This window comes from Lipotes vexillifer, unplaced genomic scaffold, assembly GCF_000442215.2.
Source record: "Lipotes vexillifer unplaced genomic scaffold, Lipotes_vexillifer_v1.1 scaffold1187, whole genome shotgun sequence".
Classification (NCBI taxonomy): Eukaryota; Metazoa; Chordata; class Mammalia; order Artiodactyla; family Lipotidae; genus Lipotes; species Lipotes vexillifer.
The window spans coordinates 208546-233091 of NW_006776226.1; the positions used below are offsets into that span (position 1 = coordinate 208546).

General features: G+C 34.8%; 1 protein-coding gene across 1 annotated transcript; it reads left to right on the forward strand.

Moving 5' to 3' along the window:
• Positions 1 to 1679: 1679 nt before the first annotated feature.
• On the forward strand, positions 1680 to 22841 carry YIPF7 (Yip1 domain family member 7). The gene is made up of 6 exons (XM_007450299.1): positions 1680 to 1738; positions 3255 to 3371; positions 9128 to 9286; positions 15537 to 15684; positions 19946 to 20127; positions 22679 to 22841. Exons 2-6 carry the CDS (start codon positions 3256 to 3258, stop codon positions 22839 to 22841), a joined length of 768 nt encoding a protein of 255 aa, XP_007450361.1. The 5' UTR covers positions 1680 to 1738; position 3255.
• The last annotated feature ends 1705 nt before the right edge of the window (positions 22842 to 24546 follow it).

The following is a 24546-nucleotide window of genomic DNA, read 5'->3' on the forward strand; positions in this document are numbered from 1 at the left end:
AACTTGACCTCCAGCCATGATGTTGATATTAAGGACAAAACCACCAGATCCAGATAGGTATTGGGAGTATTAGCCAGGGTACCTGGCTCAGAACTAGGGAGAAACCTCCTGGAAGTAAACTTCAGATGTAAAGGGAACCAATTCAGGCAGTTTCCTGGGATGGAAATTAATGTGATGCTAAATTATTTGTGGTACCAATTCCAACATGTTGCAGGGGGGTGGTTCCCATGCAGCACCAAGCAATTCTTGGGACACCAGGTGGGTGTCCTACAATTCAACTCAATCTGACAGTATCTACCTAGAGATAGCGTCAGATTCCATAGGTTAAGAGCTCAGTCCCAACAGAATGTCTCCCCCACCCCCATCAGATACCAGTAGCTAGACAGGTTGTTACCTGTACTTCTGACCCATGGGCTATAAATCAGAGGTTACCACGATCTCCTCCTTGGATTCAATTTATTTGCAAGAGTGGCTCCCAGAGCTCAGAGAAAACAATTTACTTACTAGACTATTAGTTGACTTTGAAAGGATATAACTCAGGAACAGCCAGATGGAAGAGATTCATAGGGCAAGGTATGGTGAAAGGGTGCAGAGTTTCCATGCCCTCTCCACAAGGGTGCCACTCTCCCAGCACCTCCACATGTTTACCAATCCTGAAGCTCTCCAAACACCATCCTTTTGGGGTTTTATGAAAGCTTCATTATATAGTCATGATTGATTAAATCATTGGCCATTGGCAACTGATTCAACATCTAGACCCTCTTCCCTCCTCAGAAGTTAGGATAGGAATGACAGTTCCAACCCTCTAATCACATTATTGGCTCCATTGGCAGCCAGCCCCCATCCTTAGGTGACGTCCCAAAATTACCTCATTAACATATCGAAACACCTTTGTCACTCTCAACACTTAGAAAATTCCAAGGGTTTTGGGAGGTATGAGTGAGGAACCATGAGCAAAGACCAAATATATATATGAGAAATGTATTTTGGTCAACTGAATGACCAGATATATATTTTTCTTATAAATCACAATATCATATGTGCCTTTCAGTGGTCAAGATTGGGTCAAAAATGAGAGAGAACATGCCCTATAAATGAGGAGTGCTCCTAGATCACATTAGTATATCCATTTGGGGCTGTGATGGAGAAGTAAGAAGTAGGGAAAAATATCAGAGGTGGATCATGGGTAGTCTTCCTAAACGTTGTTTATATAAACTGAATGGTTCATATTTGGATAAAATTGATAACACTCATTTTCAGATTGTTGCTAAGATCATCATGCTAAGATCATGTACCATATATTGATTTTTACTGCATATTATTAGGAAATCTTGTCTAGGGTGAATTACTCCCATAGACTAAAAAGCAGAAGGAGTGTTAAGGCCTCTTTATTGTTTGCCTCAAATAAATGACTCTAAATCATTGTTTAAGGGTATATTAGTCACAGAAGGAAACTGAATCCACCATTTACTATATCAAATTTTCTCTACACCATTCACTGTGTTTATACACTTTAACAAGTATTACAAGATACTGTGTTTGGCTTTTGGCAGGTTTTTGTTTGTTTGTGTGTGTTTTTTTTTTTTTTTTTGGCTGTAGCATCTGTTCAGAGTGTCAGAGTACAAATTTAGAAGCTTATATATATAGCCAGCAGGTCATCTTTTCATGAGCTGTTGTTAAAAATTTCTCAGATAAAGCTACATTTGTTGGAGGATCTTTCGACTAAAATAATATAAAGGTATGTGTCTGATCCTTCTAAAAAATTTGGCATTTAAACAAGATATAAAGCTGGGTTATGTAAGGACTTTAATACCTATAGTCATATTACATAAAGCTTTGCATGTTCTGAAAACTTACTGTATTTTCCAGTAAAATTACTCTCTATGCTTTATAATAACATATTTTCATGGACTAAGAAAGTTCTGCTCTTAAACTTTAAATTCTTTAAATTATAAGTTGTTAAAAGATTTAACACTCTCCTAGTCCTGATTTTAGTTTATATAATCATAGTTACTTTTATACACATTACTAATGAAAAATCTTGACTTCTTATTTCAGATGTATGAATCTAATTTTAGAAAAGCTTTCTGTATTTTTACTGAGCTGAAAAAAATGTGATATATTTGACAACTGTTACTTGCATATTCCTGATTAATGAGGCCCTTAGAGCTAAGGCTGTTTATGCAGTTTCATTTGAAATTTATTGTAAGTAGTATTCCATAGATTTATTATAATTATATGGATTACTGTTAGTGATTTTTAAATTCATTCTTTTGAAATAGAAAGCTTTTCAAAGAAAAAATAAAGGTTAAAATGTTGAGTTGAAAACCATACCTGTCAGGTTGAAAAGATTCTTTATTCCATTCTCTAATTTTCATCCAAAGAGACACTATTACCCACTTTGCTATTGTTTTCTTTCCCCACCTTTTCCTCCTGTCAAGTCTTTCTTTTTCCCTCTGCTATTCTAAGCCGTTAGGTCTATATCAAGATCATGCACTCCTCTTTATTCCCAGAAGTGAATAAAAACTATGTAGATGGTGTATGGAAAGATAGACTCTGTTCCTGTAGCAGAATTGAGCCTTTTCCCCTCTGACTTAGCATAAGCCTAAGTGCAGCAGGCAGGGCAAGAGAAAAGGAATTTTAGGAATTATAAAGTAGAACTAGGAGATTAGTTTTTAGAGTTTTGTCTATGTCTTGGGGAGAAGAGAGGCTGTTAGCACACTTTAAAGCTCTATGAGAAAATCAAACAAATATTATTATTATTATTATTAGCTGTTTGTTTTCTGGCCTTGCAACAAGATATATATATATATATATATATATATAAAATAGATACACACACATATATATGTATATATATGTATATCTATCTTTCTCTATATATATTCTTATAGTGGGGAACTAACATTGTTTAAGGGAAAACTTTCTAGATGTGTACCAACTTTTAAACTTTTTCTCTTAAACTGCTGAGAATAAAGTATTAGGTGAAGAATGTTTTTTTTCAGATCAGTTAAAGTCAATTTAGTCAAAGTCACAGTCCTAGTGAGTGAAAACTTCAGAAAAGTGAATTGAAGATATAGGTTTTGTAAATAACTTTCTAAGCATACATTTCCACACACTTCCCCCATTCAAAGACTACCTTGCTCTGTAATAGGAATCCTGCCATAATCACAGCATCTATTAATCCTCATAAATACCTCAAAGGAACCTTTATTGACTCCTAAACTTCTGCATTTTTCACTCTTATTTTTCAGGATGTCAAACTTGGGACAATTTGACTCCGACTTTTACCAATCTAATTATAACATTGACAATCAGGAGCAGAGTTATAATGATTCTAATGCCTATGGAAATCTTTATGGATCTAGAAAGTAAGTACTTGACATTGAGAAAATATGTTCTCATTTTAAGAAGTCATAATATTTTGACAGGGAGTTTCAGGTAGGGAGGTTCCCTTGAGGGAAGCAAAATCTCTCCCCGCTGTATCTCAGTAAAATGCCCAAGAAGAAATGTTAGGAAAGGGCAGAGAAATGAATTCAGTTTTCCATGAATGGCCTTGATTGCCTCAGGCTTGTTCGTAGGTGAAAGACTTGTCTCCTCTTTTCAAAACATCACTTAACCGGGAGCATGAATACAGGCCCTGGACAAACAGAAAACATTTTCCTTTTACCTGATATTTTCCAGGATACTGCTCAAGAAACCGACTTTATTCAACTTAATAAATATTTACTGAGTGCCTGCTTGTGTGTCGGAAATTAAGAAAGGCACTATAAACCCAAAGATGAAGAAATCTATAATCTTTTCCCTCACAAAATTAAAAAATTTATGTTGGAGAGGGGGACAATTAAATATGCTATTATAATACAGTGTGGCAATTCCTAACTGAAATCGAGATAAATGTAATTCAGCATGTATTAGTTATTTGAGTTGACAATTCAACTTGAGTTGAAAATAAATTAAAAATGATTAAGAATTTAGTATTTACCCTCTACTAGTGCCCCAAATAGGGCAGTTAGAATGAGAAGAATTTGGTTCAGTCTGGCTCTGGCATTTGTTTTTTGTCACATTGGGAAAGACAACTTCCCCAACTGAGTGTGTTAAACTGAGAAATAAAGATGTTAATAATACCTACTTCGTGAGAATTGTCTGAAAAACAATTGTGATAATGTGCAGGAAAGTGTGTGTTAAAGTAAAACCATTATAATATACATGTTATTTTTTCATATAACTATAGTTTGCAGAAGCAATGGACACCATTACCAAGTCACTTAAACATGCATTTGGTTACACAGTTGCTACTTTAGATGTTCTTTTACATTAGTGAACTGTGAGAAGGGACAGAGAAATTAAGGAATTTTTCCAAGGTCACACAGCTAGTAAAACATTTTAGGCTACTAGTCCAAGGTTGTTGGATTAGACTAAGGGGCATATAATTTATTGTAAAATCAAGACATTTTTGAGAGTAAAATGTGTGCCATTAATAACAATGTTGGTACAATAAACTGGATCATCTTAGGCAAACTGGGATGTGTGGTTACTGTGCCATTCCAACAAGTTTAGGGCAAATAACCACATAAGAAATACTTCAAATTTATTAATTCTTGAAGTTTATTTTTAGAACACAGGTAAGTACCTTGAAAACTCCAGAATAAGGAGGAAAAAACAGAATAAATACAACAGGCAGTGGGGACTCTTCCATTCCAACTACACCCAAGACAATTTGGACGTTGTTTTTATGGGCTGATGACTCCTACAGACACAGGCAGATAGGTGCCGTTTTCACAAGCTGCATCCTAACTACTCGTGCTGGACCACTGTTCTAAAGCGATAGGGAAAGGAATTGGTAACCAATGTTTTTAAAACTGTAGAAATTAAATATCTGGAATTTTATCTCATTCATGCCCCTAGTCTATGTTGTCTAGCATTAGTCAAATTGCCATAAGAACTTCTTAAAATGAAAAGCAATCCATACCTCTATCTACCTATCTATCTGAATACTATCACCAGGCAAATTAAATGTGTTTATATTTATAAAATATTTATAAGAAAAATGGGGGAAAAGGATAAAGCTGTGTAGAATTGGCTGAATCATTGCTGAATCCAACAACAGAAAAAGAACTTAATTTTATTTCATTTATGATTTACAGTTTGGAAGGTCGAGAAAAAACAGAAAAGTGTATGATGGCCCAGGGAGTAGTTTGAGCATGAAGGTATTACAGGATGGTAACTCAAAATATATAATCCACATGAAAGCTATCTAATAAGATTTTTCAGCTCTGTGCTCCTGTTTTATTGAAGGGATCCAGTGGCCTGCTGTTTCTTTTCTCCCTTCTCTTCTCCAGATGGAATAAGCACCTGGGCAGCATCTGCAATCCACATTTTCAGACTAAACGAAACTGAAAAGTCCAGTAAAAGAGAGACAAAGCTGTCTCCTTAAGCAGGGACTCAAACCACAGCCTTCTCCCCCCACCCCAGCCCACCCAATTTTCTTTCTCCATTTGATTGCACATATCAATGTTGACCAGAAATCGAGATGACAAGGAGATGGAAATTAATATAACCAAGTGAGGGCAAGTTATGATTATACTGCATCAGGTTGATGGCCTGGCCTACTTCGGATGCTTAACATTTAAATCCAAGTCCTGATTTGGATGTGGTAACATTTAAATTCCAACCCACACTGCAAGTCTCAGGAATTAGAAAAGGGCATATTAGCTGTGGTACTTTTATGAGGTACATAAAACATGGAGTCAGGTCAGTGATTTACAAGTGTGCATCAAATAACTCCAGAAACTTGATCTTTTATTCATACAGTGAATAGTTCAATTAAAATGTACCCCAAATCAGAATAAGGTGCTCATCATACTGGCAAAAGACATAGGAATCCAGTAGCTAGTTATAATCAATTAGTGTCTCTCTCCCTGTCCCCTGCCCCATTCCCTGCTCCTCGGTATGAGAGCTCATTTTAAAACACTTGTTATGCTCAATGAATGGCATAGTGATCTGAAAGCTGGTTGAATGTGCTTATTATGAATGAAGATATTTATATTTTTAAACAAGTTTTCTTATTTTAGGATGAACAAGATGAAGTTTTCTCATTAAAAAAACAACTTAAATATCCAGTCATTCAGATAGGCATTATTTCCAATGACTGCAGTCAGTTTTCTAGGCTGTATTTTCCCACTGCAGTTTCCCAACTTTTGAAATGGGAAGTCTATTCCAATTATTTAGAGTAAGAAATATCTGTTTCTGCAGAAAGGTGACTACAACTGAAAAACTCCCTTTGAATGTTTCAGCAGTACTTTAACAGATAGATACTGAATCATCAGCTTTTCTGAATCTCTAGACCTGCTATTCCTTTAGTGTTTCAAGCATAGTTAATGGCACTGTCAATGCCACATCATTATGTGTACCCGCTGGCTGAGCCAGGATCTGGGAATGTCATACAAGCCCATTCCCCCAGGGATCAGACTGACAAAGGAAAGGAACATCAATTGACCCTCATGATGGAAGTCCATATAGTTTTGGAAAAACAAAGCCTCTAATAAAATATGTACCTATTGATTATGTGATGTGACAGAAAACTGACTCTGTGCAACAGACATAATTCTGAAACCACAGAAAGTATAACTGAGTCTTCTAACAGTGATCTTCTGTATTTACATTGGAAGGTGAATGTTAAGTCCTGTTGTCTCAGAAACAGTTAAATATTTTTCCCAAGCTGGAGGCCATGCCATATCTTAACAAAATATCATCTAAGTAAAGACAAGCCTCTTCAGGCTGGTTGGAACTGTATAACCCCATGTATAGGTGGTGAAAAGGGGAATATTGAAAAATTAGTGAGCATTCAGAGGGTTTGTATATGGACCAGGTGTGGCCATTGCTTCATGGCTTAGAGACAGAAAGCCAAGCCAGGCATGGGTGTAGTGGAGATTCTCCTGGTAGGAAAACAAAGGGTGGGTGGGATGTTGTCGAAGTCAGTCTGGGTGTTCCAGGGAAACCAAAATGGGAAAAAGCTAGAGATGATCAGCACAGAAGGAATACAAACTCTTGGCTTCGTATTAATGTTGTTTTCTCTGAGGAAGTGGCAGACTGGGAGACAACTATTTGCAAATAGAGAAGATGCTGTTTCAGGGTGTGAGGAAGGTGTCTAGAATGCTTCAGTGTCAGTCTCAGGAAGAGAAGAGCATACAGATACTTAGCTAATGCTTATCGATCACTTTTTGTGTGCCCCATGCTAACCTAAGTGCTTTATTTATTTCAGCTAATTTAATTCATCATAACCTTATGAGTTCTATTATTGTCTTCGTATTACAGATGAGAAAACTGAGGCACAGAATGTGAAATGATTTGCCTAAGATTATAAAATTGGGATTTGAACCCAGGCAGTCAGACTCCAGGAGTCCTGTTTGCTAAGCACTCTACTTGGTTCAGGATACATCCTACGATGGAACTAGCATTACAGGCAGCAATATAATACATAGAGTTGGAAAGCAAAAGAAGGGAAAAATGACCAAGAATGTTGCCAGTCGTTCTAAAGGAGGCTTTTGCACTCACTTCACAGTTGTTTGAAATGATTTTTACAGGAATAGGAGATGCCTGTTAACAAAGGTAATATTTAAATCCTAGCAGCCAGAGTCCAGTGTTTATTCTGGTCTAATTCAGTTGAAATTTGGAATAATGTGTTGAGTTAGAAATCATCAAAATTTCAGTATTTACCTTCTCAAAGAGCTAATTAAGATGCTCTGTAATCAAGGAAATCAAGGACCACTTCTTATGTTCCTTTCCCTTCCCTTCCCTTCCCTTTCCTTTCCTTTCAGTGAAAACAATTTGAAATGACCAAATAACCTCATGGATGAGCCCTTTTTTCTTCCTTCCTTTCTCTTCCTGCAAGAAGTTATTTACTAAGATTGTTTTCCAACTTTCTCACACAAATGGTGAAATAAAAACCAAATAAAAGCACAATCAAGGAAATATTGTAATATGGTGTTTCAACAAAACTAAACTGCACATTTCAAAAGATGGACAGTGAAGCCAGCTATGGAAGACTTTTAAGTCAGGTTCTCAAAGATAATTTGATTGTCAATAACTGTCTGGGAATAGCCAGAGCTAAAAAGTCTACTCCTTGATGGACAACAGTCAGTTTATGTGTTTATTTTTTTCCTATGAATTGACTACTATTAAAATTTTGATTTTAAAAAAATTTTATTGAAATATAGTTGATTTACAATGTTGTGTTAGTTTCAGGTGTACAGCAAAGTGATTCAGTTATACATACATATATATATATATATATATATATATATATATTCTTCTTTTGCATTCTCTTCCATTATAGGTTACTACAAGATATTGAGTATAGTTCCCTGTGCTATACAGTAGGTTCTTGTTGATTATCTATTTTAAACATCGTAGTGTGTATATGTTAATTCCAAACTCCTAATTTATCCCTCCCCCTCTTTCCCCTTTAGTAACCATAAGTTTGTTTTCTATGTCTGTGGGTCTATTTCTGTTTTATAAATAAGTTCATTTGTATCATTCTTTTTATTTAGATTCTACATATAAGCAATAGCATATGATATTTGTCCTTCTTTGTCTGTCTGACTTCACTTAGTATGACTATGATTTTTTACTTGCTGCCTCCACAGATTTATAGGGAATGTCCTGTTTGGTGACTGTCCCTGAAAATCAGTGAAAAAGCAGCATTGTGTAGGGATCAGGGCACTGCTCAGACAGACAGTTTCAGTTCACAGTCCAGCACCTGAATGTTATTGTGTGTTACCAGGCAAGTCATTCAGTCTCCATGAACCTGTATTTCTTTTTCTGTAAAGTGGGATTAAAACTACGGTTTTTACTTTGCAGAGTTTTAATTACGTGAGAAAATGTGAAGGAGAGTGTCCAGCACATTGTAAATTATCAATACATGTTAGTCAATATGGATCATTCTTCTAGAGAGTTTTCTCACAACTAGTTACTTTTTTTGATTAAATTTAAACGTCAAGCAAGTTAATTCTTTCATGGGTAAATAGTCATAAAAACTAGGAGAAATCATAAAAGGAAAATAGTAGTTTCCTTCCTTGGTAGCCCTTTCTTAGATGTGAAAATATCAGTATTTTCCTTTTTCTAGACAACAAGCCAGTGAGCAGCCTCAGCCTGCCTTCGTCCCACCAGAGATGCTCGTGTCATCAAGTTATGCGGGACAATTCTTTCAGCCAGCATCCAACCAGGATTATTATTCACCATCTTCTTACATTGACAGTTTTGATGAAGAGCCTCCTTTACTAGAAGATAAGTTAAGGAAGTGCTATTAATGTGTGTACAGCTCAAAGAACAATAGCAATAATCAGCTCTTAATGTGCGCTGTCAGCATGCCGCACACAGTGTTTTATGTGATTATTCCACATATAAACAAGAGTCTGCCAGACCAACACACTTAAACCTTTGGGAGTTTGTCTCCTGTATGTGTGGGGACAATTGGAAGTAGATACGAGCTATTGCTGTGATAGTCTTGCAGTTTTTAAATGTTTCTTCACTGTTTTTCGAATGTGGACTCCCTGACCATATCCAGACAACAGTGAAGACATCTTTTGGCAGAGTGATTATATCAAAATAACCACCAGCATATCTTACTATTTTCTGCTATGTTTGCCTGGGAGCAAAGTGGGTAGTTTCTCCGTATTCTTTTTTTGTTGTCATGGAGAAAAGACAGGTTTTTTTCCCTTCCTGGCTCATGTGAGCCCGCACATCTCAGATAGATAAGACTAAGTGGGAAGGAATATGATTCCAGTAAATAACACTGTTGGTGGCAAGGAAACCTGGGGACCCTTGCAGTTAAAGGTGGCCTCCAAAGATTTCAGGAATCTTCCATCCATTGATTTTTTTTTTAATCCAGCCAATTTATATCTGCCGCTTTTGCTCTTAAGGAATGTCAACATGATGCTAGAAAACTAAAGTTCAAGGAGATTTAAATTTGGAAGCCAAGGAGAAATATTCACAGGCTAACTGCTCTAACTCTTTTGTATGTAGTCCAGTGAAAAGGGATAGGCTAAAATTCCCAATATTTTACATCAAAAGATTATTGTTTGCTTCTTATGAACACAGCCAGCCACATTCTTCTCTCTTTGCCTTCAAATTAAGAAAAAAGGAAAGATTTAAACCATTCAGAAAAGCACAGAGATTTATTTAATCTATTTGTTGGCTCTTTAGAAGCCAGTTAAGTTTTTGGATCAGTTACGCTTAGCCAATTCATTCTAATTTGCCTCTGCATCTGATATCTAACAACTGAAAGTTATAAGCTATTCTCATCAAGAATTTTCCTTGACTCCACCAACATCTCTACGTAAAAAAACCTATCAATTGACTAATTATAAAAGTAATCTATATTCAAAATAGAAATTTGGAAAATATAGAAACATATGAATAAAAATATTAAAAAATCACCAAAAATTTTGTCTCTGAGACATGATATCATTAATAATTTGATGTAATTTCTTCCATCCTTTATTCTGTTTTTCTACGAATATATAAATATACATTAAAAAATGAAATACTATATTTCTTTGACTATGAATATATTAGCAAATACTTAAAAATAAAAGTTGGATCATACTATGGGCATAAAGTTTTGTATTTTTTAAAGTTACTTTATATCATAAGCATTTCTATACATGCATTCTTTAAAGTCATTAAATGTTATTTGAAAATATGACATGTAATGGCTTCATAATATTTTACTATATACAAGTACTATAATTTAAATCTACCATAGAGGTTATTTTTATAATCAATAATGCTTTGGTGAATATCATAGTAAAAACTTTGACCTGTACAGAATCTGTCCTTAGGATGGAACTATAGCATTGGGATTACTGGGTCAAAAGTCATTTATACTGTCAGGCTCATCTAGAAAAATAATGAGCCAACAGACCTCCATAGTAGAATATGAAATGTCTTTGTTAATTTGATAGGCAAAAAGGCAAAAAATAATACTTTTTATTTCTTGGTTACTAGAAAAGTTAGACATTTTTTTCATATGTTTATTGACTGTTTTATATGTTTTTCTGTATGTTTATTGTTTTACATGTTTTTACTTCTTCCTGTTTTTCAAGTTCTTTGCCAGATTTCCTATTGGAATCTTAAGATTTTTCCTTTCCTTTTTTATTTATAGAGATATTTATATGGTAAAGATATTAATTATTGTATGGAATATGTATTTCAAGCTTTTTTTTCCTAGGTTGTGTTTGCCATCTGATTTGTTTGTGGGGTATTAGGGCATATAGTCATTTTATTAATCATGTTTATGTTTTAAACTCCACAATATTTTTCTTGGTAACTTTTCTTTCCAATTGCTCTTTTGTTTAGAATATATTTCTCCAGCTCTAGATACTGCTTATATCCTCTTGTAGATTCTTAAATTTTTAAATTATCTTTTTGTTTTTCACTTAAATTTTTGATTCATTGAAAATTGTTTTAGGTTAGTACATGAAGTAGAATTTAACTTTGTTTTTTCATTAATGATTAATCAATTTTTCCTGTAACATTTACTGAAAATAATCTTTTCTACTTGCCTCAGATGCCTCCATTCTAATATTCTAAACTCAAATACATTCTCCCATGATGTCTTCTTAAATTTCAAATAGGAAATATACTAGATTTCCCCTCCTACTACATCTCAGAGAAATTCCTAGATTGTTTTGTTTTCTCTTTGTGATTATCCCCACCAAATATATAGAATATTAGAAGAGAGAGTATCTGATATAATTTTGCATTTTGAGTCTATGAAATTTCTAGACTCTGATCCAATATGTTCTTCAGGCTGGGTGACTTTGTGAAAGCCTCAACCCTCATCATTCTAAAAGATATAAAAAGACCATAGGCAGGATTTCTAGGATAAGATGATAAAAGACATTTGCTAGTTTTTATTGAGCATACACCAAAACAACCTATAAAATTATGAAGTTATAATAATTAACATCCCTTGCACAAAAACATGCTATTTGAAAGTGCACTCATTTATTCCTTAAATACTTAGTTGTCTAAAAGACTTGTTTCGTTTTATGTAAGAATAATAACCTTTGCTATTTGATCATGTATAATCAATGTTAACAAATGCATCTTGAAGAATAATAGTCAATTCAAATCTGTCAGACTAGAAAAATTACTGTGATATTTACATTTGTAGCATAGCCTGATGTTTATATTTGAAAGGCCAATGCCACAATTTGCATAGTAAACAAAGATATTAATTCATTTTTATAACATATATATTGTATACTTTACTACCACTAGATGACAGCAAAACAATAAAGTTTGCATTCAAATTTCACAGCAGTTTCATCTTTTTTTATCTTGTAAAATAAGTTGTTATATTAGGGTATCTACAATTGATAAATGGGTATCTCATTTGCATACCTTATAATAAATTTGAAAACAAAATATTATGGAGATGTATTTTGGTAAAAAACACATAAAATATTTTTTCTTATGAAAATATTGAGTAGGTCTTATGTTCATTCATTGTTTCATGACTCCATGTTGAAACGTGCAAAAGTTAATTATGCCATCAAATAAATGGCTGATATCAGTAATAATGTCTCATAAAGCATTTTCATCTGGGTTTCTTCAGGAATAATGTTTATGCTTTTTGAGGAGAAATGTATTTTGAATTAAAGGCCACTTTATTGTGGTAAATACTGAAAACATATTGTTAACGTAAATATATAAATGGAAAATAAAGTTTGGAGACAACATAAGCCTCAGGTGAAATTAATTTAAACTATAGTATTTCTCAATTTTTAAAATCTTCTGCTATTTTAAAAATCACATTGGACAGTCTAACCTATTTTATGTTGGTGAATTACTCATATTCTCCAAAGTGTATGTTCATTAAGAAATATATAAATACACTGTGAAAATAAAAAGGGAAGTTGAAATGTAAATGATTTTCTCACTATTAATTTAATTCAAATGAAATTCAAATTCTTTCTTTTCAAGCTTGGGTTGGCTAGCAATTGTCAACCTGGATGTGAAAAGAGTGAAAGATACACTTTCTATCCTAGTTCAGGCAATGTCTGGCTGACTTTCTAAAAATGTCTAGGCCCCTGTTAGACCAAGGTCCCTCTATGTCATGGCGATCATTGAAAGTTCATCTAGTATTCTTTGTGTAGAATGTCAGCTTTGCAAGGTGTTTAGGTGGTATACACAACTATAAAAGATGTTGAATTATACCCTGTCTCTGACCAAAGAGCGTAACTAAATCCTGGGAAGGGAAGTTGAATGGCAGGTACCAATGATTTAGGGAGACAATCCTTCACATGGGAGAACTGGGCTCACTTCAATAAAATACAAACCTTATGAGATTAGATGTACATTGACTCAACCACAGCTATATGATTAAAAGCATGGGTTCTTTTTTTCTTTTGTACCCTCTTGTTTTGTACCCTATCCCTAGCCCCTGGCAACCACTTTTCTACTCCAACTCTATGAGTTTGACTTAAATTATTTTAGACTCCACATAAAAGTGATACCATGCAGTATTTGACTTTCTCTGTCTGGCTTATTTCACTTAGAAAAATGCTCTCAAGGGCCATTCATGTTGTCACAAATGACAGGATTTCCTTGTTTTTTTATGACTGAATAGTATTCCAATGTATATATATATATATATAATATATATATATATATATATATATATATATATATATATACCACAACTTTTTTACACATTTGTCCATCAGTGTACACTTTGGTGGTTTCCATGTCTTGGCAGTTGCTGCTTTCAACACGGGGGTGCAGATATCTCTTTGATATCCTGATTTTGTTTCCTTCAGATATATTCCCAGAAGTGGCATGGCTGGATCATACAGTAGTTTTTTTTTTTTTTTTGCGGGATGTGGGCCTCTCACTGTTGTGGCCTCTCCCGCTGTGGAGCACAGGCTCCGGACACGCAGGCTCAGCAGCCATGGCTCACAGGCCCAGCCGATCCATGGCATGTGGGATCTTCCCGGACCGGTGCACGAACCTGTGGCCCCAACATCGGCAAGTGGACTCTCAACCACTGCGCCACCAGGAAAGCCCAGTAGTTCTATTTTTTAAAAAAATTTTGAGGAACCCCCATACTGTTCTCTATACTGGCTGCACCAATAAACATTCCCACAAAGAATGCACAAATGTTCCCTTTTCTCCACATCCTTGCCAACACTTATTTCTTGTCTTTTTGATGTGACTTTGGAAAAGTTCATCACTCCAAACCTCCCCCATCTGATGCACAAAGTAGGAATAAAATAACAGTACCAGCCTCAATGCATGCCAGTAAGACCAACACATGTAAATCTTGTAGGGCTTACAGCAAAATTCAGTAAAAATATTCAGTTAAAAAGAATTCCACTCTTTTTAGCTCAAATGTATGTACTTTATAGTAGTTTAGCTCCAGTTTTCCCTAACCTCCACCTCACCCGTATTCAAATTTAAAATGAGAGAAGGAGGGTAACCAGCTTGATTACTGGTTCCTCAGTAGTGACGTTATATTCTCCTTTGTGAATGTCCTTTTTTTTTTCTACTCCAGATGCATCTTAAAGTTTATCTTTATAGGAGTGGTTAGAAAAGTAACTGATGTGATGTTGGCATTTATTTCTATATTCAGTGGATGTCAAATGGCTGGTTTTTTTGTTTTTTGGTTTTTTTTAATGAAAAAGATATAAGAGGAGCAGAATCTAGCAGCGGGGTCTGTAAGGGGCAGTCAGAATTCTTTGAAAAACAAGGCATTGGAGAAATAATTAGAAATTACTAATTGAGTTTAGACTCATGGACACTGAGCCCACTGCTTTGGGATATTTTATTCTACCATCACCACTCATAAAAGGGAAAGGTTAATTGTCTCAAGAATTTAATCTCTGAATACACAGACTCAACAACACAGAGCACTGACCTTATTAAAATATGTATGCACGCCATGATTGCTTTTACTTGCTGAATGAGCCATTGCCTTTTCTCCTCTGTGGAGTTTCAGGCAGTTAGCATGGTATTGCTCTTCTCATCAGGCAGAGTATAAGTAAAATCCCAGACCTAGGCTAAGTGTCTTTAGATTAGATAACACTGCTAATTGAAAATTATGCATGTTTGGTAGGACAAGTTTCAGAAGTGTTAGCAATAGAAAATGCAGGAAAAAGAAATATCTCAATGGGCATTAAGATGGGACTTTTCATTTGTTAGCTACCATTATATTTTGTTTTACTGTATAATGTCCATTTCCTCATTTTTGGCTGCATTTTAAGCTTCTATTTGCTGCAGAAGGCAGGGAAATTTTTCCTTGATAGAATTATTTCTCTAAAATATATCTTTCAGCTCATTGTGTGGGAATAAAAAGTCTTTTTTTTGTTGTTTCAAGGTTGCTATATATTATGTAGAACTTTAAACTATGAAGGTATAACAATCAGATTAAAGTGCTAAGTAAATTAATAATATTTGTTAACTTTAATTAAAAAATATTACTCATGTTTATTTTTCTATATTTATATTATCTCCTCCCCCTTCTTTTTAGAACTCGGAATTAATTTTGATCACATACGGCAAAAAACCTTGACAGTGTTAAACCCACTGAAGCCAGCAGATGGCAGCATTATGAATGAAACAGACCTCACTGGGCCCATCCTGTTCTGTGGGGTCCTAGGAGCTTCCCTACTTCTGGTAATGGACAGCAGCAAGCACTACATATTCCTTTTTTTCCCCTTTTTTTTAGCTAACATTGGTTTATCTAAGTTTCGTGTTTACAGCATTATATTTCTACTTCTGCATACACCACAGCCAAGTACCAGATTTTAATGCATGTCCTTTCAAATGTCATTTTTGAAGAGGTCTTTGTAAATACGGAAGAAAGTATATCACTTTATGAAGTGAAAATTGTTTGATTCATAACTACATTTTTTTTTGGTGAGAGAGACATATTTAATAGAACCATAATGACAAAGAGAAACTGCCATCATGTATTACAACAGATAAAAAATGTAAATTTAAATAGAATTTCAAAAATCAAATCACCAAGACAGATTTTCAACAAAGCAGGAAATCATATAAATGATTTTCTTGTAATTAAGTCTTTTTTGTTGTTTAGAAAAGACTGTCAATCTGAAAAAGTTGGAGGAACACATGGATTTGGGAAACAGAGGGCTGAAATTTTATTTCTTGTTTTCTGTGAGATTTCTGTTGTGACACTGGACAAATCCCCTCTATTTACTCATCATTTTCATTGCTGGGGTGTATCTATCTCTAGACTATTTCAAATATTCTGTTATGTATGAGATGAGTCTCCTTGTTTCTGGTTAGGCTATTATGAATAAATTGACTTGCAACGATAAGCAGTGATTTGTTTATTCAACCTGTATATTTCCCCTATCATTTTAGTTTTCTGTTTTTTATGAAGGCAATTTTTCCCCTGACATCTCCATTTGTCTTGTGTATGGGCCTCTTTCATTCTTTAAATCTGGGAGTAATGATATTCAGAGTCATCAAAAAGGAAAAACATATTCCACCTAGGTTAAGTTTAGAAGGTATTCTAGTTTATAATTTAGAAAAATGATTTCTCCACCCAAAAAAGGGAAGAAAAAGAAGAAATGAGAAAGGTCTATGATTTTGTATTAAGGAGGTAATGACAATACATTAAAAACAAAGGATGAACAAGATGGTCAAGCCAGCCTGACAAGTACAGTTTCATTAGGGCACAAGGAGATAAACTTGGCAAGAGAGGTAATATAGGAAATTAAAGATTCTAAGAAAAGTCCTTAAAATAACTACTCATTTCACTTTCCTTTCTTACATCTATCCACTTCCCTAATGCAGCTATTCTTCTCAAAAATAACTGTAAAATGTATTTGCAACTAAATGAGTCTTCACTTTTCATTATTAATTACATAATACTAATCGAAAATTTGATAGAAATCTAATTTCTGCATTGTAGTGTGGTCAATAATCACATCATATTTATCCAATACAATAGTACTTAGTTATAACATCTTATTTCTTCCTTTGAACTACAGCAAATGCAAATACTCAAATAATCTAACACTATATCAACCAGTTTTAATTTAGTCTCTAACGTCCCTTCTGTCTTTGTCATAGTAATTTGATAATCTTAGATTAAGCTGCTAAGTAAGACCATGTCAATTAATCAAATTGTCAGAAACGATCAATTTAATATATTAACTCATCTTTGTTTTTCAGGTAATTTGTAATATAACAGCTGTTTGGTTTTCTGTAGAAAATATTACTATTACCACCTCTTAAAGGAAGCATTAATCCCATTAAGATCTTTTTTGGGTACATAATGTTAGTTGGAATTACTTAAATGTCCTCTCTTTTGTTTTAAGTGCAAAGTAATACAGGGAAAGAACTCAACTGAAAGTGGAAAAATTGGATCTGCCCCTAACTTTGCCTCCAGGTGTGATCCTGAACCTTTTGTTTTTTTCCTATTTCTTGGCCTTCATTTTTTTCATTTTAAAGATCTGATACACGTAGAACAATAAGGACCGAAAAACTCCACTGGATATTAATAAAGTCAAATTTAACTCAGAGTCCATTTGAGGCTGTTAACCCTGCCCTGGATACCTAAAATTAAAATGTAAAAGATGATTTTATGGGCTGGTATATGCATTGTACTAGAGAAAACAAAACTAAATCCAGAAACAATATTCAAATCTGTTCATTATCTCTGGAGGCATAAGATTCATAGTCACATACTCATCACTTTTATGATTTATAATTATATAAGACACAACACCTTTTAGTGGACTTTCTGCATGTTGAAGGAAGCAAACTAAAAAGAACTGCTTCAAACACTCAACACAAATTTAATTTTACTTATTCTTCCTCTTAAAATTATTTTCACCCCCCAAACCATGAACACAAGCGTTTTAAAGCTATGGCTCCATTTAATTTTTCTAGTAGAGCTAAGAGTGTGATCTGGAAAAGGAACATGCACAGCCAATATAAAAGCATAATCAGAAGAATAAGAAGTATTTCAAGTAAAGATGTAGTAATAAGGGTGGTACAAGGCTGACCTAAATTTTTTTGAATTTAAAAAGAAATTGAACATTTATTTTTCATTTCAATTACAAGTCCTTGTTAGAATTTGAAACAACTTGAAAGATGGGACTGGCCCTGCCAGATGGAATTGTACCTCAAATTAGATAAACTAACAAGAGTAAGAGATAAGGAGAGAGGTCAGTAACTGATATGGAAAAGGACAATTTTACTACCAAATTAGTTTTATCCACCCTCTATTTACCCCATGCACAAAACTGGTTAGGGTCATGGTCCAGCTATGTGTCTTTTGGGTACAGGGAAGTTGTGTTTCACCATTACAACTATTCATACCTCAGAATTATCCCACCCAATTAAAATATTAAGTAGAATGTTTCTCTAATACATGAAAGTGATTTGAAATTGTCACTATTTTCCAAGTGGAGCAAACTCACCCAATAGAGCAGTACGTAACTGATGTGTTTCTTTTAGCATGCCCATTAGCATTATTGGCATTATTTCACAAAATAGCCAGGAGGACTTATTATGGCTAATGCAGCAAAGAATTCTGCAGCATAGCCCAGGGACATTTTGTGAAAGAATTTTGTAGTGATCAACGTCCCCAACTGCAGAGGAAGAAAACTTCAAAATAGCCGGACAATTTTAAACATTAAAATGGTCATGATATTCTCCATTAATTAATTACAAAATAAATATCTCTTTATTCTGTAAGGCATAAGGACAGCTATGGAGCAGAAAAAAGGACAGCTAAAAAGCTCTCTCTCTGAATCGACTTACCAGATCCTTTGTTGTTTTCAAATAATTCCCATGAAAACTGGAGTCAGCCTCCTCAATCTTTATCTAGAATTTCTAAGCAGCTTAATGTATATATATATAAATGACATGCATTCTTTACTGGAGCTTTGGCATCCTCAGGTAGCAAACATTAAAATATCCTCTGTTGAATCAGTAGTAGATTGTGACTTTCCCTGGATGAGTTTAACGGTGCTGGTTCAGGAACAAGTCTCTAGTGCTCTGTGGGTGATGGCTATTTTGATGAATCCTCAGGTCAGTGGTCTATCCTGAACACTACTGACTTCCTTTAACAATACCTCTTTTGTGATTTGCTAACAGTTGGTTTATATAAATCAGTTTTTCATAAAGTCTGTTCAGTTAAGCTGGTAATAGGCATTATGAAAACAAAGGATTCTGGAGTCAGATAAGTTTGGAGTATACTGGCTTAAATAAGGTTAAATAAGTCCCCTTGTTTATGACTTGTTAGAGCTCCTGCAGGTGTTAAATACCTAAATTTTAGAGCTGGACTGCCTGGATTCAAAGCTGAGCTCCACTGCTTACCATTATTTTACCTTGGGCAAGTTCCTTAACCTCTCTGCACCTCAGTTTCCTCATGTGTATAATGGGTACAACAATGGTACCAACTAATTATGTTGTGTGGATTAAATAAATTAATATATGTGAAATCTTTAGAATAGGACCGAACATAGTAAATCTGACAGATGTTTGCTAATATTACTAATATGTTTTGCAAATCTCCAAGACTAAATTGGAATGTTTTCATTAACTTATTCATTCATTTAATTGTTCAACAGATATGGGGAGAAAAATATATCCTTACCTATGCCTAGTACCCCAATAGGCAATCTATGATAAAAAATATAAATCTGGAAATATAAGCATGCTTGTGCCATCTCACGTATAGTTCAAGGAGCGGGGGTGGTGGTGTTTGTTTTCATGACCTGAATCCATATTACAGGCAGTATGTTTTCCAGAACTCCCAGTCTCGAGACTTATACTACAAAGACATGAACAGCATTGAGCTGATTGATTCGAAAATACTCTCTGCTTTGTTGACAATCTGATTTCTTCTTGATGTTTGTTCTATGTTCAAACCGTTTTCTTCCCATTGTTTCAGGCAGGAAAAGTCCAGTTTGGTTACGTGTATGGCACGAGTGCCATTGGCTGCTTAGGGATTCACGCTTTACTAAACTTGATGAGCTCTTCAGGGGTGTCCTGTGGCTGCGTGGCGAGTGTTCTGGGTTACTGCCTGATACCCATGGTCATCCTGTCCAGCTGTGCCATCTTCTTTTCACTGCAGTAAGTGTCTGTGTGTGCTAATTGACCCCACATGCACGATCATCGCTAGGGTTTGCCACACCAGTACAACAGTTAGTCTCTTTCTGATCATTTTAGTAGTGGGATTGGGGAAACTGGCTATTAAAAGCTACATACAGATTCAGGAAAGTAGGTCGGTTTTGGCTCAGGTGCTGTTCCTATTTCGATGATTTAAAAAATAAATTAAACGAAGTTATCTTTAAAATTGGCACTTTGTAAGTTGTCACATTCTTCAGTATGAACTATCGCCATGGGTAATATAACCAACAACAGAAAATTCACTTGTTTGAATTAAGAAGAGTAAGTGCCTGGTGCACACTGACAAATTGCTTCAGCTCCCAAGCACTCTGCCTTCTAGGAGGGAAGCAAGTATTCTTTCTCAGCGGGACTCCTTGCAGTGCAGAATTCCCAGGAACCCTAATGAGGATATTACTGCTAAGAACTTTATAGCATATATGCTCAGTCAATTTTTTTTTCTTTTTTACTTCCTGGACAGGTAGTATTTGCAATTCAAAAATATTAATGAGGATTCAGTAGATATGTTTCTATCGGGCACTTTCCCAGGGCAGCGCATATCACTACCACTTTGGTTGGGAAGAGTAAGTAATTACATAGTCCTTTGTCACCTGCCATGCTCCAAATCCAATTAGAAATAAACATTTGCCATCAGTACTCATTCTTCCACATCCAAAGGAGACAAAATTCACATTTTTTTTCTTGGATAATCCAAGTTTTAGGTTATCAACATTATACTGGATAGGATATTACATACAGAATTTGCCAATGCCATATAAACATTTTAGAAAGAGTTTAATATTTTTGTTTAGATATAATCTCAGATATTTTCTTCATAACGTTGTTGAGAATGACATAGATGGAAATGCTTTTTTTGTTTTAATATGGTTTCATTTTGAAAGTAATAGTCTTGAGAATAACAGAGCAAACTCTTACTTTACCAGCGAGTGCTTAACACTTAAAAGGGAGGAATACAACAGAAAATGGAAACTTTGAATGTATAAGTACAATGTGAGTTAAAGGTGTATTTATTGAGTCTTGTCCATGGAAAAATTCCACTTTTTGTATATCATGTTGCTTAGCAAGCTGTTCTGTTTACTATGTTGTTTGGTACAGATGTTTGACAAGTTACTACAGAGTTCAGTTTTACAACTTCCATTTTGTCAGATGCTTTTGCCAAAGAATACTATAATGATCAACCATTTAAAAATTCTAGGTTTTAGACATTATTTCCATCAAAGTTTAGCTTTGGGGTATCTTAAATGACTCCAGATTATTAGGGAAAGAAAATAAAAACTACAACTCTTGAATTTTGAGAATCATCAGAGGTCTGGACATTTTTCATTAGATTTTCATTCTGAAATGTAAAGGATGAATTAGAAATCCTTTAAATTATATTAATGGGGAAAAAGCTATCTGATCTCTAAGACCATTAAACTGAAATTGCCTTTTTGGGCATATTACTATAACATTCAAATGAATTATATATAATCTCACATTTTTGTTCACCAAAACCTGTAAATTGAATCACTCTAAATTTTATTTCTAATAGATATTAACTAAACCTACAAATGTAATATTTACTAGAGTGTTTTAAAATATTTTGGGTTTGTTTATAATCTAAGGCATTATAAGCTATATTGTACACTTTTTCACTTGTTTTGCTTTGGTTCAATTATTAAAAGTAGGTATTTCTGTCATTCTCACAAATAATAAACACAATTCTCAATTTCAGATTCAACCAGGATCAAGTGAGGCAGTATAGTTTGACAGTGGCTAGAACAATATGCTGGTACTTAGCAGCACTTGACCTAATGACCATTTCACTTTGCAATTTTTTTAAGTCACTTCACTCCCATTTCTTCCTAAAGAACCAATTGTCTCCACAGTTACTTTTTGAAGATACCAGTTTGAACAAATCCATTTTGATATTATAAAAATCCACACCTTTATTTGCCAAAGTTATCTTCAGCAATGAGGTGGGAGGCCACACACATCTGTGCCTTACTGCTGCATCTGTTCCCTCCCTGAGCTGTGTCAGGCTTTGCTGTCCCAGACAAAAACCCAGGACATGGACCTGGGAGCGCTGGGGAGTAGGAACCCCACTGGAATGCGAGTCCAGTCATTTTTCTGCTCATACTGGGGGTAAATTTAGGAAGAAAGTGGGGAAAAGAAATCTGTATCTGTAAAAGAAGTCTCTAAACATAGTTTATGTAAAAGAATTTCGGAAGTTGGGATTTGAATGTTGACTCATGAGAGTGACAGCAGGTCAATTCTTCTGTTTCCAATAATCTGAGTTTTTACCACCCTATAAAATATTTAGCTTCTAATGGTGAACTTCACTCAAAAATTTTCTAAATAACTGAGGCCTTTGAGTTCCTGTGGTTCCTCACCCTCCTTTTACAAATTGAGAAAGTGGTTATAAATATTGTACCAAGGACATTTCAGAGGCAGCTGCGATTCAATAACCTCTTTTTCTCCTGGTGTAAGATAACCATCTCTTTTGTCTTTGCTCTAGGGGAACCTTTGGAACTGTGTTGGCACTGGTCATCATTGGCTGGTGTAGTCTCTCAGCCTCCAAAATTTTCACTTCAGCCTTGGCCATGGAAGGACAGCAGCTTCTCATTGCCTACCCTTGCGCCTTACTTTATGGGCTTTTTGCCCTCCTAACAGTTTTCTGAGATGGCATTATAGGATTCTATTTGTTTGTCGCTCAGATTATCCTGGAAATGTACTGGCATTCACATTTGGTCATATGATTTCTGTTTTATCGCTGTTGAGAGAATAATAAGCAGAGAGACAAAACAGCACTTAAGGATGGGGCTCTAATAGGCTGTTTGGTTTGAATGATGATTTGCTTATTGGTTGGTACATTAAAACAATTTAAAATACTTTAAAATAAAAAGGGATATAGTTGTTGTACCGATGGACCCTGCTTTTCTCAATGGATGTATTTCTGAGAAATTGTAAGTAAATAAAATCATATGCTGACTGGGTAGAGGAAATCTACAGTGAGCCTTTTGAGAAATCTTCATGACAGTTCAAGCTGTGTACAAGTTGTTTAAGTCACACTGTCCAGGACCTTTGGAGAATTTCAGGGGAGGTGTTATTTAGGGTTTTATTCACCTGAGAGTCAAAGAATCTCCTGCCTTTCCATTCATTTACTTTCACAACTATTGTTTGTTCCCATTTGAACAATGCATTCACTCACCACTTTTTCAAGCCCTAACTTCCTTCTTACTTGGTTTAGATGCCATGGTTCATTACTATAATTTCTCCCTTTAATATGTATATCCTCAGTACCCTTGCCATTTTGCTCCCTGAATAGATGAATGTGACTGGAGGAAATGCCACTTGTTTCTATTTGTGACTACATCTTAAATGACTGCTCAGTACAACATTTTGAGTCCTATTACATTACCCTACTATTGATAAATTCACTTTCGCACTTTCTGAGACGATTGTTTCACACCATTTCTTCACTGCTCAAATCTCCAATACTCCTTTCATACTGTTAGTTGATGACCTTTCTTACTTTATTGAAAGAAAGAAGCATCTAGAAAAAAAGTGTGTCTTCCCAACCTACATGCATCTTTATAGATACATGTATATATCTATAAAGACGTGTGTGTATGCATATGTGAGTATATATATATATATATATATATATATACATATACACGCACACACACACACACACACACACACACACACACACACACATTCCCCCTTTAAAAGCCAGAGAAATGGGCCATAACTGAAGAATGATATTGAATCAAAGGATTTTTATTTTAAGGTAAGAAACATTGAAAGATATTTATGTGCTGCTATGAATAATAGGTCAAGAGTAAAACACTGGTTATGCAGGTGAAGGGGCTGGATGTGGAGAAGAAAAGATACAGTGACAAGGGGGAATGTGTGATGGAGTTATTATCAGAGATAACTTTTTATTTGAAAGACCTATCCGTATGGCAAGGAAAATATCTAATTACCAAACATCTGCTCTTGTGATTGTCCTGTGAATTACCTCCTCCCCTTTGAAGCTCCAGACCCCTATCCCATTCCTTAGCTCAAGATGGCATATAGGCCTCAATTGTTCAAATTGTCTTTATGTCTCATATCTTTGGGGCTCCTGTATGTATGAAATTAAATTTGTTCTCTCCTGTTAATCTATCTTATGTCAATTTAATGTTTTGGTCAGCCAAAGAACCTAGAAGGGAAGAAAGAAAATTTTTTCCTCCTGTGCAGTGGGTGTTGATAATTGTAGTAAATAAGACAACCATGGCTGCAGCCCTAATAGAAATTACTTTGGGAGTGGAAAAAAAAATAGACAATAAACAAGTAAACAATAAATAAACAAGATAATTACAGAAGTATGACAAGAAT